This window comes from Morone saxatilis, unplaced genomic scaffold (assembly GCF_004916995.1).
Source record: "Morone saxatilis isolate NCDOM2014 unplaced genomic scaffold, NCSU_SB_2.0 Contig4, whole genome shotgun sequence".
Taxonomy (NCBI): domain Eukaryota; kingdom Metazoa; phylum Chordata; class Actinopteri; family Moronidae; genus Morone; species Morone saxatilis.
This window is the reverse complement of record NW_023339984.1, coordinates 16,864,633-16,882,182: the sequence shown is the minus strand read 5'-3', so window position 1 is coordinate 16,882,182 and position 17,550 is coordinate 16,864,633. Positions and strand designations below refer to the sequence as shown.

At 37.0% G+C, this 17,550-nt stretch overlaps 1 protein-coding gene and 1 long non-coding RNA gene across 2 annotated transcripts; one reads left to right on the top strand and one right to left on the bottom strand.

Annotated features, from left to right (window-relative positions):
* Positions 1-3,284: 3,284 nt before the first annotated feature.
* Positions 3,285-11,257, top strand: LOC118338043. The gene is made up of 10 exons (XM_035675203.1): positions 3,285-3,494; positions 4,710-4,778; positions 5,599-5,732; positions 6,186-6,357; positions 7,943-7,972; positions 8,195-8,274; positions 8,439-8,529; positions 8,612-8,719; positions 9,338-9,508; positions 10,387-11,257. The coding sequence occupies exons 1-10, from the start codon at positions 3,461-3,463 to the stop codon at positions 10,530-10,532; spliced, it is 1,035 nt and encodes a 344-aa protein (XP_035531096.1). The 5' UTR covers positions 3,285-3,460; the 3' UTR covers positions 10,533-11,257.
* Positions 11,258-11,468: 211 nt separating this feature from the next.
* On the bottom strand, positions 11,469-15,379 carry LOC118338047. The gene is made up of 4 exons (XR_004797212.1): positions 14,544-15,379; positions 14,048-14,096; positions 13,301-13,755; positions 11,469-12,713 (listed from the first exon to the last, which is right to left on the bottom strand). It is a non-coding gene; the product is annotated as an uncharacterized LOC118338047 (long non-coding RNA).
* Between the last annotated feature and the right edge of the window lie 2,171 nt (positions 15,380-17,550).

The following is a 17,550-nucleotide window of genomic DNA, read 5'->3' as shown; positions in this document are numbered from 1 at the left end:
GCTTAATAAAAAAAACGTTCTATTGCTTGATATGCTCTCCTTTTTATTTTTATTTTTGTTAATTAATTCCTTGCATTTTGGCTTCATAGAGGTATGACATTTTGGTGAGCATTGCACACTTGTAAAATGTCACAATCTTTGTGATGCGTCTGTTTGCAGACACTATGATTACAATCTAATATACATAATAATATACGTACATAATATATGTAAAGTAAATTAAAACCTCTTTTAAAGAACTGCAAAATTGCTTTGTTTCTAGGATTTTATGATGATATAATTAATAAAGTTTGACATCATCTCTGATTCAAAATTTCAAAATTTCGGTTTATTATAACTTTGCAGACTAATTTTGATTCAGTGTGGGATAAGATCTTAAATTGTCACTGTTGTGAAGTAGAAATTTGACTTGACTTTTCAGGAATCCAACCTTTAACCTTGATGAACCATTTTTGACATTGAACATGCAGATAATTTGGGGGACATGCTGCAGAACGTAAAAGCCACTAAAAGAAACTTTAATTTTTTGTTGATTTTGGCAGCCCCCTGGGGACAAAATCAATATTGTTTTACTATCTGATTCATTAGAATTCAAACAAGGTCAAGGGGCCTATTATGCTTTTCTTTAGTTTCTGTCATATATAATGTTACAATATCTTATGTTGACAAATAAATTGTATTTAATAAATGATATAGTGTCAAATAACAAGGAAATCAGTATCTTTTTAATTTTCTTCTTAATCTTTTTTTACTTTGGGAGACTAGCCGAGGTCAGCTTGTGATGGATTTCTTTAGATGGCCATGAAGCTTACGGATGGACACTCAGTAGATCTAAGTTATCCGACTGCTCTGCCCAGGTGTCAGGACCCTTCAAATGTCTGTATGAATGAATGTATGAATGACAATACGTAGTTTGTATTTTTTTCCTCTGATATTCTGCAGCTTCTTTGCCTCAACTCTTTATAGAATTAATCTGATGGACATTTAACTGTAGCTATTGGCTAACAGTTGCTAATGGACTGGAAGCTAGAAGAATATATTTTACCCATAAAATATGATCCTGTTTTATCAAAGTCAGTGAATGAAGTTGACAGAAGCTGAACTGAGGGGCTGCATAAGAGGCCAATATAAGATGAATAGGAATGTTTTTAAAGAGTGTGGACTCTTAGACTAAGACAATAGAGCTGTTAATGACCCCAATAGGCCCCCTTTAAGAATAACTTTATAGAAATAGCCAAGCTTCTCACTGATGGTTGTGTTTGTTTATGTAGGTCACATAGAGACAGTATGAATCTGAAACTGTTACATAACCAGCTAAAAACTCATTGTAGTAAGTTCTATTTTTGATACTTGTTTTTCTCAACTTGTAGAGAAGCATTCAAGTCTTCAGCTGATCTGAAATCAGTAAAATTGTGCAAAATAAAGTGCCAAAATCATCTACTGAATAGCTTTTAGAATGAGATCTGTTGTTTCAAGTTGTTAAGTTGTTGGCTGTGTGTGCAAACCTGACAAAGTGAGATACAGTACTGAGCAATGTGTTACTGAGGTAAGAAGCCAGAAACTGAGCTAGTATCCTGTCATGATCTTGAGCTAGCGCTGTGGTTGATGACTCAGTTCCTGAATACTGATTCTGAAAGAAATATACAGGGTAGAAAGACAGAGAGTGTAACACAGAGAGAGAGAGACAGACAGAGAGAAAGGGTGGGTTGAAATGTCGAGAATAAGAGGGGGGAGAGAGGGAAAGGTTATGGTAGAGACAAAAGAGAGTTTTGTAGAGTACCAGAAACATAAAGAGCAGGAGGAAAGATAAAGACAAGGATGAAAACACACTAAATGACCAAAATATGTAGGTATATAGTCACATAAACTCCAAAATCATCAACCTACTGCTGCAGTCTTCACTCTTCTGGTTTCAGTATTTTCATCTGATATCAGAACCTGGTTGCAGAGATTTGCTTATATTCAGACACAAGAGCATCAGGGAGGTCCAACACTGATGTGGGGTGATTACGTCTGGCTCACAGTTGGCGCTCCAGTTCATCCCAAAGGTGTTGGATAGGGCTGAGGTCAGAGCTCTGTAACAGCTCCAACTGCCAAGATCTATTTCTTTATGTATTCTATATGGACTTCATGTGCACGGCGCATTGTAATGCTGAAACTTAAGTGATTGAATTCCCCAAACTGATTCCACAAAGTTTGAAGAACACAGTTTTCTAAAATATTATTATATGATACATTAAGGGTGCTAATGGGCCTAGACCATGATTTCTCAACTGATGGGTCAAGACCCAAAAGTGGGTTGAGAAGTTAGTGGTTTTCTTTTAATTGATTTTAAATGCTCTCATGCCTGAATTTTATTTTGATAGATAAGCTTCCACCAATGTCTGTTAAGTGTAAAGAGCCTGTTTTGTAGGCCTTACTTACTTAGTCAGCAACATGCAGTTGTTATGTTCATTATTATTAGTAAAAAATATATGCATCTTATCTTGTGTATGATATTGTATATGTGTGTGTTTACAAGCTGTAAATCTACTCCATGAGTGGTTGATGAATGTATCACTTTAACAGCACCCACGCTGAATGCAGGGATGAAGATATGTGTATATTTTATGTTAAAGAGGTCATGAGCAGTGCCTGAAATCGGCCAGTACTCAGCAGTACTGAGTATACCGGCACCCACCACTGAAGGTCCGGACCTCAGTATTTTTCCAAGGAGTATATATCCAATAAAGGACATAAAATAATTCCTAAAATTACTTTGATGCATACCCCAAACAACCCTGGCAAGTTCAGTTTTTAGACCTCAGTATTTTTAAAAACCCTGCGTACAACAATGCCAGTGAGGTACTCACTACGCTAGAAATGCCTACATAACTGCATCTCTGTGTAAACACCTAGCTAGCTTAATGCTAAGAAAACAGCCCTGACATTTTCCTTGTTAAAAAGTGACAAAGAATTAGGGTTATGTTGTGTATGGGGTTGTGCTGAATGAGGGTAACGGCACTTTTTTGGTCCAATTCAGGCACTGGTCATGATGACATTGCATATGTTTACTAGCCTATTTGAAAAATAAACTTGATTGTTGTTGGCGTGGTTAGAATTCTGAAGTGGGCTGCGACTTAATTGGGGTCCCAAGCCACTGGCCTCGACCAAACCTCTGTTATGTGTCCACGTACTTTTGGCCATATAGTGACAGACACAAAGAGAGGAAAAATCAAAAAGAGAGGCAAAAAGCAAGTAGCAGGTAGGAGGGGAAGTGATAGAAAGGAGGGGGAGGAAGAGAGTCAGCGCACAAAGCAGAGCGCTCTTACAGAAGAAGTGAGAGTAGAATTAGAGGAAGAGGCTTGTGGAAAAAGGAACAAAATAAAGAAATAAAAGGAAACTCAACAGCCTCGCTGATGATCACCCACCATCTTTAAAAACATATTTTGAGAGAGAGAGAGAAAGTAAATTCGTCAGCATGATGAAGTTGGGGTGTTGCCTCTGCTTCCTTGGTGAGTTCAGCTCAACTACCAACCTGCTTTCAGCTCAATTTCAAACATGCTTTTGTAATCATGTGTTGTTTTCCAGAATGATCCTAAAAAATGGATCTATTGACTCGTAAATAGTAAATAAGTAAAATTTGTGCACAGATCAGGGCTCCCGCGCTCCGTCGCACGCCCAGTTTCAGCGCTGTCAAGGCTCAAGTTCAGATTGCTTTGACACCATTTGAATCAGACGCTGCCGAAACCTCGTGGCGTCACTCGTGAAACGTGTAGATTCAAGAAGTTCTTGTGAAATCTCTAACCGAGCTGCTTTGATTTAGTCCTAAATCTACACTTCTACACACACTGTCATTTGATGACTTTAGGGTTCATTTAAGGACTCAGGAACACTTGCTATGATATGCAGGAAGTAATATGGAGCTCACAAACGTAGTATAGGTGAATACAATAAATAAAACACTTCAAGAAATAGAAACCTACAGTTTGTAATGAATTAAGTGTGCATTGTTAATTCTAAATTAATTCCACATTATTTACTTTAATGTCACCTCTGAGTGGAACTTTTCTCAAAGGCACAGCCTTTATATTTGTTACATTTAGCACATTCTACACTATTCTATGCTAAATGTACAAAATAATGCAGATTTTGCTCACTTTATGTATTCAAAAGGAAAACATGTCTTATTACTTTATATTTCAATTCATAGGGGGGATCAAGCAATGATTTGATTATTTCTCAACAAGTCTGATCTGATTAGCTATAACATTATGGCCATCTGGGCACCCTGGTGGTCTTAATGTTCTGCAGCCACAGACCAACAAACTGTGAAACACTGTGTGTTCTGACACCTTTCTATCAGAACCAGCATTAATTTTTTCAGCAGTTTGAGCTACAGTAGCTCGTCTGTTGGATCGAACCACACAGGCCAGCCTTCGCTCCCCACAAGCATCAATTAGCCTTGGCCACCCTGTCTCTCTAACTTCTATGCTCTCATTTTCACACCAGTGTTTGTTTTTGTTTTTTTTCACACATATGAAAACTTGTTGCAGCAGCAGTTCTGTAAACGGAGACGCAGCAGTCAAGAGATATACTTGTGAACTATAATAGAGTATATGTGCAGATAGGTTTCTACCGCCACATGTTTTCAATTGTTTCACCTGATTAGAGCTGTTTCCATGACTACATACCACTCTTATTAATTTTACTTTCTCTTTATGTCTCAGTTCTAGCAATTTCTTCTCTTTCCAGAGGAGAAAAAAATACTACTGTTGAAAATAACGTGGAATATGCAGGTACAGTGACAGACTTGATTAACAAGTGATTTATTGTGGATGTGTTGCAATATTCTGCACTGTACTGCACTGCAGTGGTTTCCAAACTTTACGAAACTATCAATAGCAGGCTGATTAAGAAGGTCAGCCAACGACAGAATACAGTAATTATTACTGCTAACCTCAAACACTCATATACAAGTGTTTTTTGTGTTACTATGACAACTTAAAACCACAAACTGTCATCACCAGTCTTTGCTGTGCAAGTTTCGGCAGTGTTTCTGACGGTGATTTTTATGTTTCATTGTATGTTTTTGACACACGTGTGCGCTTTAGTTATTGCAAATGGTGCCTCGTTTTTTTGTGTTACAACTAAAGTAGTAAATTAAAGTAAAATGAACAAATCTTAAGGCAGCCTTTGCTTGTCCTTGAGCCCCTTTTCCTGAACTGCCATATACTGAACTATCCTGGTCTAAACTGTAGTATCCTGTACTGTCAAATGCTGTCCTGTCCTGTTCTTTACTGTTGCATGTTGTAATTTCTTGTCCAATTCTGTCTTGTCTTGTCCTCTCAGTTTTTATATTGTACGGTCTGGTAGTGTCCCATCCTGTCTTATACTGTAGTGTCCTGTCCTATACTTAAGTTACCTGTCCTGTACTGTTCTGTCTTGTTGCACATTGTAGGATCTTGTCCCTTTCTGTTATATACTGTAGTGTTCTGTCCTGTTCTATAATGTAAGGTTTAATGTGTTATGTTAGTCTGAAGTTATGTTGGGTTGTGCCATGTATTGTTTATCTGCTGCTGTTACATCCAAACCTCTTCTGTGTGTCTCCTCGCACAGATCCCTCTGTACAGCCGACGCCACCTCCACATCCGGCGGATGAAGCTCAAAATGAAGCTGTTCGTTCCACGTCGCCCTCCCCTTCTCTTCATACATCATCAAATGTAACAGATCTGCTGCCAAATGCCACTATGGTAACAGCTGCTGCCAACCTGAGATGATTATCTTCGTACCTTTGTAGCATGTTACCATGACCATCAAACAACTTCTCTGCCTTACGAAACTATAAATCCAGCTTCAAAATGAATGATCATGAATGAAACAATACTGGTAGCTAATTTCTCAATGTTGAAAAGGCCACACCAAACTACAAGTAACCATTATTTCACATAAAAAAACCAAGTTCCAACCAAGGTTCAACCAAGTGTGAACATGTTATTACGTCACCCATTGGTTTGTGGAGTACCGTTTTGAAACTTCGCGTTTGGGCCAAGGTTATTTAAATTAGAAACTGTCAGCTAGTCAGTCTTAAAATTCAGGCTGTTTAATTGAGACAGAGAAGATTAGAAAACTAAATCAATGTTGGGATCTAAATGATGTAAAGCTTTCAAATTCAAAATGTGATCTCCATCGGATGTCTTTTACAGATTCAAGAAAAGGGTTATATTCTTCATGGTGATGGTAATGACACTGACACAAAGAAGAACATCAGTGGCAGCACTGCAGTAGAGGAGACAACCACGTTTGCCGGGAAGGAGGATGAAAATGGCGATGTGATGACTACGTCTATGGCAATGGCCAGTACCACATTAGACCCAGGTACCTCACTGGTGTAAATGCAAAAAGCATATATGTGAGTCGTGTGCCTCCGTTTGTCTTCCTGTGTGTCAAACCACAACTACCACGTGCTCATATTCTTGTTAACTGCTCGCCAGCTGCCACACAAACACACACTCAAGCCACGCATACTAAAATGTTCAGACACAATGGCTGATATGTCACTTTAGCTCATACAAAGTGCTACCAGGTACACCAACACACACAGCTTTTCGAAATGTTGGATTATTATGATCAGAGCTAAGATAAGCAACTATTTTGGTAATTGACATGTTTTCACTATTTTATTCACAATTAACTATATCTTATATATATGTTCACTATATCCTGACAGTGGTACACACTCCTAATGGCATTTAATTGTCCACTGTGGCCTCCAAATATTTACTTTTAGATATTTTTGGGGCATTTCTTAGATAGTCTTCAATATCTTTGTGAAATAGATTAGACAGTATAGTAGATTCTAAAATGTTTTTTTCTGCTTTGAAAAGAGAATTAAGATTTTTTTGGTGTAAGAATCCAATCTGAAATATATTCAGTGTTTTCTAGGGAAATCTGCTATCTAACCAAGAGTAAATGGTAAATGGTAAACTTGTATAGCGCCTTTCTAGTCTTCCGACCACTCAAAGCGCTTTTACACTACGTGCCACATTCACCCTTTCACACACATTCACACAGCGATGGCAAAGCCCATCGAACAGGAACTAATGCTTTCATACACATTCACACATTGATGCACAGCATCAGGAGCAATTCAGGGTTCAGTATCTTGTTCAAGGATACTTCAACACGTGGCACGTAGTAGTTTTAATGCTGCATTGTATTGATTATCGAGAGCACGGATAGGATTATGAATATCACAACGTCATGGTAACATCAAATGCATGCATGATGTCTTTTTGAAACTGAAAATATATCAATAAAAGCGGTCTTACGGCTGCTGGTCTATGATGATCAAAGACACTAGGCAGGGGATTTTTATTGCATGTCATACAACATTTATCCCTGGTGTCTCCTGTCTGTGTCTTCAATGTCATGTCCAGTGAAGACAAAAATACCTAAAAAAGATCTTAAAGAAAAGAGGTTTGAAGGCCTGGTTTGTGACCAAACAACATTATTTATGTATAGAGTGATAGCAGGGTGGGTAATACTGGTCGGGGGGCCTTGATTGGAAGCTATCATCAACAACAATTTGAACAAAATAATTAACTTCAGTCTTGGAAAGCAGCTTTTGCCTTTACAGTAATGTTATAGATACAGACAGGAAACATGGGGAGAAAGGGGCAACTACACCCGTAACAAAGTGGGTGCATTGTGGCTGACTGTATGTGTTTTAAACACAATGACATAATAGCCAGTCAGTCTGTGATATGACTTTTTAACATTCATTCATTAATTTAACTGATGAGGGTTTGGAAGTCTGATATTCAGTCAGTGATATTAGACACCTACATCTGGAGATGTTCTTGTTGCTGTTCTCCACTAGGGGGCAATATTGTATTTTTGTTTGAACTGAATTACTGAACCTCAGAGTATTGATCAATAACCATTTGTCTGTCTCTTTTAGATGAAATTGAAGGCACTCATTCGCACTGGGGTAAGGATGCTGAACTATTATTTCTTGTATTATTTATGAGGCCAAACTAGCATGCTCTATTTTATTCTCTATTCTCTATTCTATTCACTTCATTATTTTCTAATCTATCTACATATATTTCCTTAATAATGTATTAACTGATTATACAAGTGATGCAAATGAGCCCCCAAATGCTGCTACTGCTAACAAAACTGAATATTCTCTCTCTGCCTCTGTCTCCAGCTTATGTGATCCTGGCTTTTATCATCCTGGTGATCATTATTCTGATTATTATTCTCTACATGCTCAGGAAAGTCTCCAGGGTAAGAGCCTGAGATTAAGAGAGGTTTTTTTTTTGCGTGTAATTTTCTTTCAAACACATATTTTACACCCACTTATTGGAATATATTAGAGTTAAAGACATTTACTGATGCCCTTATGTTGCTTTTTTGTTATTACTGACTTGCTCTTTTAATTGTTTGTCCAGTCGTACTCGTTTGACCTCCAGCGTCCGGTTCACAGCAACCATCATGATGAACCCACCGGAACCTTTGAGCCAGTCTACCTGGATGACCTGGGTGTGTGTGGTTATATTTAAATTACTGTAACATCACTTTCTATGAGCATATCATGACGTGTGTGCTTTGGTTTGTATCTCAGATCGACCAACCCCTAAAGACCAAGTGACCACCGATGACCTTTCACCTCCTCCAGTAACCAATGGCACAACTCTACAGTCAGAGGAAAAGGGCTCCAATGGAGACAATGGTACATCATCAGATGCAATTCTTTGGTGGTTAACACTGTGAAGTCAACAGCATTAAAAAACATTTTGAGAGCAAAGGAGAACTTTCGCCAAACAGTTTCTTTAGATAGCTTCGAATTCAACCACTGGCAGAACTTCAATCCATCAAGAGCTGATGAGTCATGTTAAACCTACTACAAGAAGTTTTTATGGTTATGAAACTAAATATAATATCGATACCTCTATGTGTTCCTTGTAGCTGCTTTAATAAATTACGTCAGATACATAAAGCAAAAAACACCTCTCTATAAGTGACAGTAAAAACGGCTGTAGAGTCAGAATATTATCTAACTGCAGTGAATTAAGGGTTTATTTTGGCTGGTTCGGTCTGGTATGGTTGTATTTTTCAGTTAAATGAGGAAAGGTAATAGAAGTAGTGAGAAAATGAGGTGTTTTTATACACTTTTATTTAGTTTGTTAAAGCTATGCAAGCTTGTTGCACATTGTAAACTCACCACTCATCTCCCAGCTCCAAGCTTTCATTTCCAATTTATCAAGTGGACGTCTTTTCACTAACAATGGTATAGTCAGAAAACACTGCACCCTATCTTACCTTTCTTCTTCTGCGTCTCTTACTCCAGCTACACAGGAACAGCCAGACGCAAATGGTCCTGAGACTACGGTCACCATTGACACCAGTCCCTCGCCGGGTGACGATGTAGCTGACAAGACATCCAGCCCTTTGAGCAACACCGACCTGTTCTTCGACGCTATAGGGGAGGAGCAGCAGAACGAAAACAACAACAACCCATGTAAGATACTTTATACAGATACAAAGACAGAATATAAAAATCATCACGTCTTAAAGGGGATCTCTACTGATTTAGTACTGCCATAAAGCTGCAGGCCTTGCAAAAAATGCAACATGCAATTGCTATAATGTGACTGAATAGTGTCTTTCTTTTTAACCTGTAAATGCCAGTAAATACTCACATCTTTCATGCCCCCAGTTTAGTCATACTTTCTATGATGAGTAAACTGTATTTCATGGTTGCTGGAGCCCTTCTTTAAAGGAAAGATGCCAGTAAGGTGGAATGGAAAAAAAAAAAAAAACGTGTGCACAGATGAATCATTCATGCTCTCAAATGAATACATTGCATACAGAAATTAATAAAAAACACACAGACTTAAACAATATTGTTAACATTCAACATAGATTTAGGATATGCGAAAGTCAAAGTACTTTTATCAATCTCGGTGCTAAGTCAAATCAAAAGTGTATTAAACTGCATTGGGTTATTCTGCATTAGATTTAAAACTTTCTTAAACTTTAAATGTTAATTAAGCTAACGTTACACAGTGGCATTTGTGTGGCTGATAGCAGCCAGTGTTAATGAAACAACATCCAATCACAACTATTAAAAGACACATGGACACAGAAATGTGACAATGTAATGATATAAATATGAAGATGTTCTTACTTGTTAATTAGAATTTTAGCTTGTTGGTATTGCTACTTTTAGTACTTTTTCTACTAGTTTCTAATTGTTTTACTTATGCAAGTAAAAGACACCTTTGATGGAGCTATAGCAGTTTCTCCCTGCTTTTAGCTACAAAGCTACGCTAAAGGAGTCTTTAATTTAAAAGTTAGAAAGGAAATAATATTTAAAATCTCTTCTCCTTTCCTCAGCGGTTTGCTCCAGGGACCCGTTCGTGGAAATCAACCTCGATGACCCCGCGTGGTGCGATCAGCTCCTCACCTCTCCTGAAGCTCCTTCTTCCGTCCTCCCGTTCTCTCCTTTCTCCTTCTCCTCCTCCTCCTCCTCTTCTTCTTAACATCTTCACTGGTGACCCCTCAGCTCAACATGGGGGCAACAACTGTCTATAAAATATCTACAAAGATTTAGATCTTTTTATTCCCATTCTGCTCAGAACTAGTCGGGATTACTCGGTAGATATCAGTGTATAAATCTCAACCAACATGCTGTAAATACATTTGTTGTGGTGCATTCAGACTGGAACAACAAAACACACTGACAGTATATCTATAGGTCAAACAACAGTCAGTTTAGTTAATATGAACTAACTGTTAGTTAACTATTCAGTAGTGTCTTCAAATTGAATGAGCAGCCTGCATCTTCTGATGGAGCTATATTATATGCACTGTTTCTCAAACTACAAAAATATGTTGCAAGCAAGATATTAAATGGATCTGTATGTCTGCTGTCTGACAAAATAATGTTTTAACTGCACAACTATAGAGCCACAGTTACTGTAAATATGTTATCTAGTATAGAATATGGGTGAGTGAGTTCAGTACTCTTCAAATTCTACATTTTAAATCAGAATTTTGTGAGGTTTGAATGTTTCTGTGTATTATACTAGGCATTGAAATGCTTGGACATTTGTACAATTTTCAGTATTTGTTTTTACTGACACTTTTTTATGAATAGATTTTTTGAACAAAATAATGCAAGAGAAATTAATACAAAATACTTTTCACTGCTGTCATTTTTCTTTATGTAGGAAACATTTTATACCGTGATATAAAAATATGTAACTTACTGAATTTGTGGTTCAGTATTCAGTTAAAAAAGTAAAAAAATAAATAAATGTCCAGTTTGTTGCTTTTGTACCTTTAGTAATACTTTACAACATATGGCTGAATATGTACATTTTAAAAGTCTAATATTTCGGGGGCCTATTCTAAATTGGTTACACAGTCAAACAGTGAGATATGCTTTTTATAAATATATTTAATGAACTGGATAAACAACAATAGAAGGCTTTAAAAATCAATTAGTACATCAATTCAAACAACATTAATGACAAGTGACAATTATTCAAGATATAAAAATATACACATTTTTTTTTTATTGCAAAAGTGGGAGTTCACTTTACATTCCTTCTAGATTGCATGTCTGAACAAACAATCTGTTAACCGTAATAATTTGTTCTTTAACTGCAGGAAATATTCCATCAGGCAATAATATCTGAGGTATTAACAGTATTAACAAACTGAATACTGGTCAACAAAGCCACAATAACATTTAAAAATGTTACACACACATTATTGACTATTAATATAAAAAAATAAACATTCTGTTTTCACATTAGAACGTACACTGACATACAAAGTTACATTGGGGAGCATCACAAGCTTCCCATTAAAACTTCATTGAAAAATGCAAACATTGCTAAAAAGTCCAGTGTGTAACATTTAGGAGGATCTAATGGCACAAATGCGATATATTATTCATAGGTATGTTTTCATTAGAGTATAATCACCTGAATACAGGAATTGTTGTGTTATTATTACCTTAGAATGCAACATTTTTTAACTACAGACGTCATGGAAAACAGACACAAATGCTGGCTTTATATTGAGGTTTCTCACGGCCACCGTAGTTTCTCCCTCACCCTTTTTAAAGGGAGGGTGAAGCGAGTGAGTTGCAATCTGCAATTACACCGCTAGATGCCACTAAATCTTACACACTGGTCCTTTAAGGCAGCTGTGCAGAAATTTTCATGTAGAGCAGGTCTAGACCTCCTTATAAAATTATAATTATTATAGGTGTAGAGAAATATACCAAAACTGCAGACACTTTATTTGTAAAACTACTGTCAATATCTGAGTCAACTCAAGTTTGGCTAAATATGAGGTAAGGAAAATGCCCGTTAAGAGGGCGTACTGACATCTAGGATGGCATGAGTGTGTCTGATTAGATTCTCGACTTTCTTCAGCCACTGACTATACTGGTCCTGGACCTGCTTTATTGACCGAATTAAGAATTGTCACATACAAATCCAAACACACATAAAACAGTTGCATTAAACAATGGACAGCTAACATACCTTCCACATGTCAATTTCTCCCCAGTTTGTCTACTAATACTACAAATGCTACTAGTACTCCTACTACTCCTACTACTCCTACTACACCTAACGCTATTACAACTGCTACTATTGTAACAGATGTTACAAATCCATTTGGACCCCCTGGTTGCTGTGTTGCACCTGTTGGAAGAAACACATTTTTTATAGGATATCTCATACATCAACTCAGCAGAGGTGGAGTACCACAGCAAGAACTTTTACACCAATTCACCAAATGTAGAAAGTTAGAATTGGACAATTGAACCAAATTCTGTAAATTATAAATAAATATGGCAATGCAAAACAATGAATAAAATCCTCATCAGGATGTTTTTGCAGCAGTTAGCAAGCAGTCACAGAGGCCGCTGAGCTGCCTGACTTAAAAACAAACTATTTTTCCATTTATCCACTGAATAAAAATAAATACTATTTCACAGTGTATTCATTTAGCTATCCAGCCTTTTTATGAAACGTTATGAAACACAAAAGTGTGGAATTAAATTGTATTAACTTATTTAAATTTGTCCTTATTGAAACTGTACTGTATTTCCAGCTCCAGGCAGCACTAACTTCAGTGTCAAAGTTGCAATCTTGATATGGTACAGTACTTAACGTGATACATTTTCTTAGATTACACGATACGAAAATACATTTTGTTTTTATTATAACTTATAACTGGACTGGATAGATCATTTCTACATTGTTAGATATTCACCAGCTTGGCTCACCTTCAGCAGCTGCAGGTCCAGATGTTGGTGTGGGGAGGGGCCACTTCAAGGTAAAACATCCTATGGAGGAAATCTGTGTGTTAACATTTCCGTGTTTCCCTTGATTTAAAGAATTTAATGAAATGAAGCTAATCAGAAAAGTCAAGACAACTTACCACGGTCTAAGATTTCACCTCTTTTATCAAAATATTTGCATGTGTAGTTTCCCACATCATCAATACTGAATTTTGACAGCATAATCTTCATTACATCTTCACTTATGTTATAAGTAACTCGCCCCTTAAACTGCTGATCTTCACTGTCACTTAAACGGGTGCTCAGAAGAACCTTGTTAGTATCGGAATGGAAAATGCAATCACATTTGGGTTCGGACTTGTCGGTTATGTTGCCAATGTCCACCATTATTTCCATGAGACCGTTGTTTAGCTTGGTGGTCACTTTCATAAAAGATGCCACTGTAAAGGAAAGAGAGGGAGAAAACAATGTCATAAGTGCTTTTGCTAAAGCAAACATTTAATACAAAACTATATTCACTTTTTTTGGTTTTGTTTTCTTGACACACAAATGCCAAATAAGTAGCTCTTTCCACATGCCAACTGCACACTGATGTATAAAAGTATAAAACATTATTGTCCACAGTCTTTGGCATTTTCATTTGTAGCATGCTGTAAATAAATGCAATGTATGTTTAGCAAACAACATCCCAAGAAACGTATATGGTGGCTTCAAATTAAGTTGTAAACTAACCAGAGGCACAGGAATGTAAGATTATGATCAGGATTCTCCAACTCATCACCTGTGAGAAGAAATGGAGATGAAGAGTCGTGAACATGTGGAAACATGTGTGGAGCTATTTGTGTGGCTAATCATTGATTTTTTTCTTTTAATATGGGAGAATCTAGAAGCCTTTGTCAAAAACACTAGTTCTGAACCGTAAACATCCCAAAAGTCCCTTTACTTCAACAGTGTCTTCCATCTCCTCCAGCAGGGTGACTGAGGATGTCTCAGGGTCTCCCCAGTCAGTCGTACCGTGAACTTATTGCTCTCTGTCGATACCAACGTCTTTTTAAATCTATGAACTGGACCAGGATGGACTTCCAAACTATTTGTGATGTCAAAAATCATGCTCGTAGGCTCCGCCCCTTAAGATCAGATTTCCAAGGAGCACGGAAAATAGATCAACTTTCCACTTTCAGCAGCATGAATGTGAAAACGTCCTTTTGGTGTCAAACTCTGCACGTACCTCATTCTGCACAGTGAAGATCAAACATCCAACTGTAGGAACAAGAAAAAAAGCTCTTTTTAGTAGAGGGGGACTTGCCCTTATCTGCACCCTTGATTTATCCACTCTCTCTATCTTTTTACTTAGTTCTACATTTTCCTGTCCTTGTTCCACCATCCTCCAGCCCTCAACTTCTATGAAATGAGGTCTGCCAAAACACAGCGAGGAGGCCTGAGGCTCCAGCGTACTGTCACTTTTTTATGTTGGGTTTAATTATTCTTTAGCAACACTGTAACTCAGCTGATTGACTTTACTGCTTTTCTCTCTACACTCCTCTGCTCTCCTGCAAAAACTACATTCCACCACGACAGGCCCTACTTGGCCTTTGATTGGCTGGTTGATTAGGCTGAGATGAGGAATGTAGTTTTTTGGCTTTTAATGCCAAAACATTCCTCAAATTCTATGTATGCATCCCTGCTAGAAGCTCTGCGAGCCTGTGCTCTGACCTGACAGTCTCACAATGCTGACTTACTCGGTTTCACAATCTTAACAGCTTTAAAATACTAACGTGCTGATGTTTAGCAGGTTTAATGTTTACCTTGTTCACTTTAATAGTTTAGCATGCTAACATTTGCTGATTAGTACCAAACAGAACATACAGCTTAAGCTGAAGTGAATTTCTCAAGGAGGAAGTAAGCCTAAATTTGAGTGCAAAGTCTACAGTCAGTACGAAACTCTTATTCATGTTACACAAATAATACCAACAATTGATAAAAAAATATTTTTGGGTAAACTAAAATTGTACTTACAGTTGTATCCAAACCTGAACATGAACAAGGAGGTAACCTTTCTTTTTACTTTCTGTCTTTATTTATACTGTACCAAGCAACGCCCATATCAGTGGCTCATCGCAGACTTCCATATGTCAGCCCTAATTGCCATTATGTTTTCTCATCTGGGTTATAACTATCAATGCTGTAAGCTGAATCCGAAAGATGGGACTATATATTCAAGTGTTTTTGCTACTAAAAGGTAGACCTTTAGTTTATGTGGATCTCATGTTTTGCATTCTGATCTTGTAAAATTGACATCTTCATTCACTCGCATTTCAGAGAATATTTGAGCTATCGATTATTTTTCCTTTTTGTAGCTAAACTTTTAGTGTTTATTCTGAAGGGCCGTCTTGATATTATGTTTTATAATTCTGTATGCAACAAGGTAAGTAGCAAAAATTGATGATGACTGTCCTATATTTATTTATGACAACAGTACCAGCTCTATATACATTTAGATTTATCTAAATCCAACAATATCATAGCACATAGTTGCTCACGTCTGGTCTGATTTACAGCAGTGTTGAAAATCCATAAGATGTTATTCCCAAAGTTAAAATCTATCTAGCTGTCAGAATGTGCAATTTAAAGATACAATCTTGTTTATCCGCATCCATATATGCTACCCTTGTTATCAGTATCTATAGATATATATTATCAGTTTATCGTTATTTTCCATCTCAAGAAAGATAATTGTTATTATTGTTAATGCAGCATTATTTAATATGATTTTACGCAGACACATACTGTTTTAAGAGTATCATCTGATAATTATTCGCTGTGTCTTTAAAGTTTAATGAGTTTTGCACACAATTTGAACAGCTTTGGAAAGTAAAGGTTAAAACATGCCCCCTGACACACACAGAAACACTGATCTATATACTGCTTGTGTTGAATTGAGCTATGAAGAAGTTGTGAGGACCCCGTTTTGAATGTGGTCTCTTCTCCTGTTCTACCACCTGCCGCCCTACGGTGATAAAGTTGGTTGGATCTTTTGTACAAAGACGTGTGTTCCAGAACAGGCCAGCAGACAGAATAAATGGAGACAAAGAATAAATACTACTAGTAGAAATGTAACGACATATTGCAATAGAAGTTTTATTTGTGTGAGCTTCAAGGGCTGTATAGCCTTTTAATACACATATCCATCTAGCATGAGATAGACCTATTGCCAAGTTGATACCCACATCACATCAGAGACCTAATTAAGAGTCCTATGAAGTTAAGGAGATTAAACATTATCCATGGAAAAGAAAATTGTAACAACTATATAGTGCACTGTATCTGTTGCTTCTTTTAAAAACCTATGGAAATTAAGATCAAGTACATAGTTAATGTTGTTTATTATCCAAACACACATAGATGCAACAACTAAAACAAATGTCAATTGAGCTATTATGGCACTCCTTTGAATGATTAGAATCATACAACGCTTTTTATTTACATATGTATTGTAAGGATACATATTGAGTGTATACCCACCTGAATGTTTGGGCACACATCAGTACTCTCTACCCACCCTGTCCGCTGACGCTGAAATTACCCTCTAATAACCTTTTCAAACACAACGACTCTTTTTTGCCAACAAGATTATAAAGAAACATTGCAGACCAGTGTACATTAGATATTTCAAACTACTGGTTTTACCCATTAATCTATCCCAATAAAGTAATTGCATATTGTATACTTTTAACTGCGATTATACCCTATGCTAAAGATGTGTTCAAACCAATTCTCGCACATTAACTAAGTGCTCAAGACACCGGTCCCCCAAAAATACTTTGATATGTTTGATACCTAGGGTATCTCCTTGAAATATTTGACATTTGGAAATTAAAAATATAAATAGCCTAATATATAGCGCTGTGTCAGCCTGTGACAGTCAGTTAAATGTAGAATTGTTTAAAAGGGACTGGAGGAAGGTGAGGCGAGTGTGACATGCAGCAGCTGATCAGTGGCAGCAAGTAGGAAAAACATCTGTAACCATAGTAGTGGCATTCTCGAACCTGAAGAAAAAAATTGGCATACAGCAATACATTACATGGCATAGTGTTAATGTTTGTTGCATGTTTAAAACAAGCTGCCCCTCACCTTGGATTACTCAATCTTTAAGCAATAGGAGTCAATCTCTATATGCAGTTTTTCGCGAGGTTTGCATTTGACTGTTCTTACCATACATGATGTACTCCTTCGTC

Excerpts from the sequence above, each read along its gene's own strand:
- LOC118338043 (XM_035675203.1), top strand. The coding sequence starts at position 3,461 with ATGATGAAGTTGGGGTGTTGCCTCTGCTTCCTTG. Across the intron at positions 6,358-7,942 it reads CAGTACCACATTAGACCCAG|ATGAAATTGAAGGCACTCAT; the intron begins GTACCTCACTGG and ends TGTCTCTTTTAG. Across the intron at positions 8,720-9,337 it reads GGGCTCCAATGGAGACAATG|CTACACAGGAACAGCCAGAC; the intron begins GTACATCATCAG and ends CTCTTACTCCAG.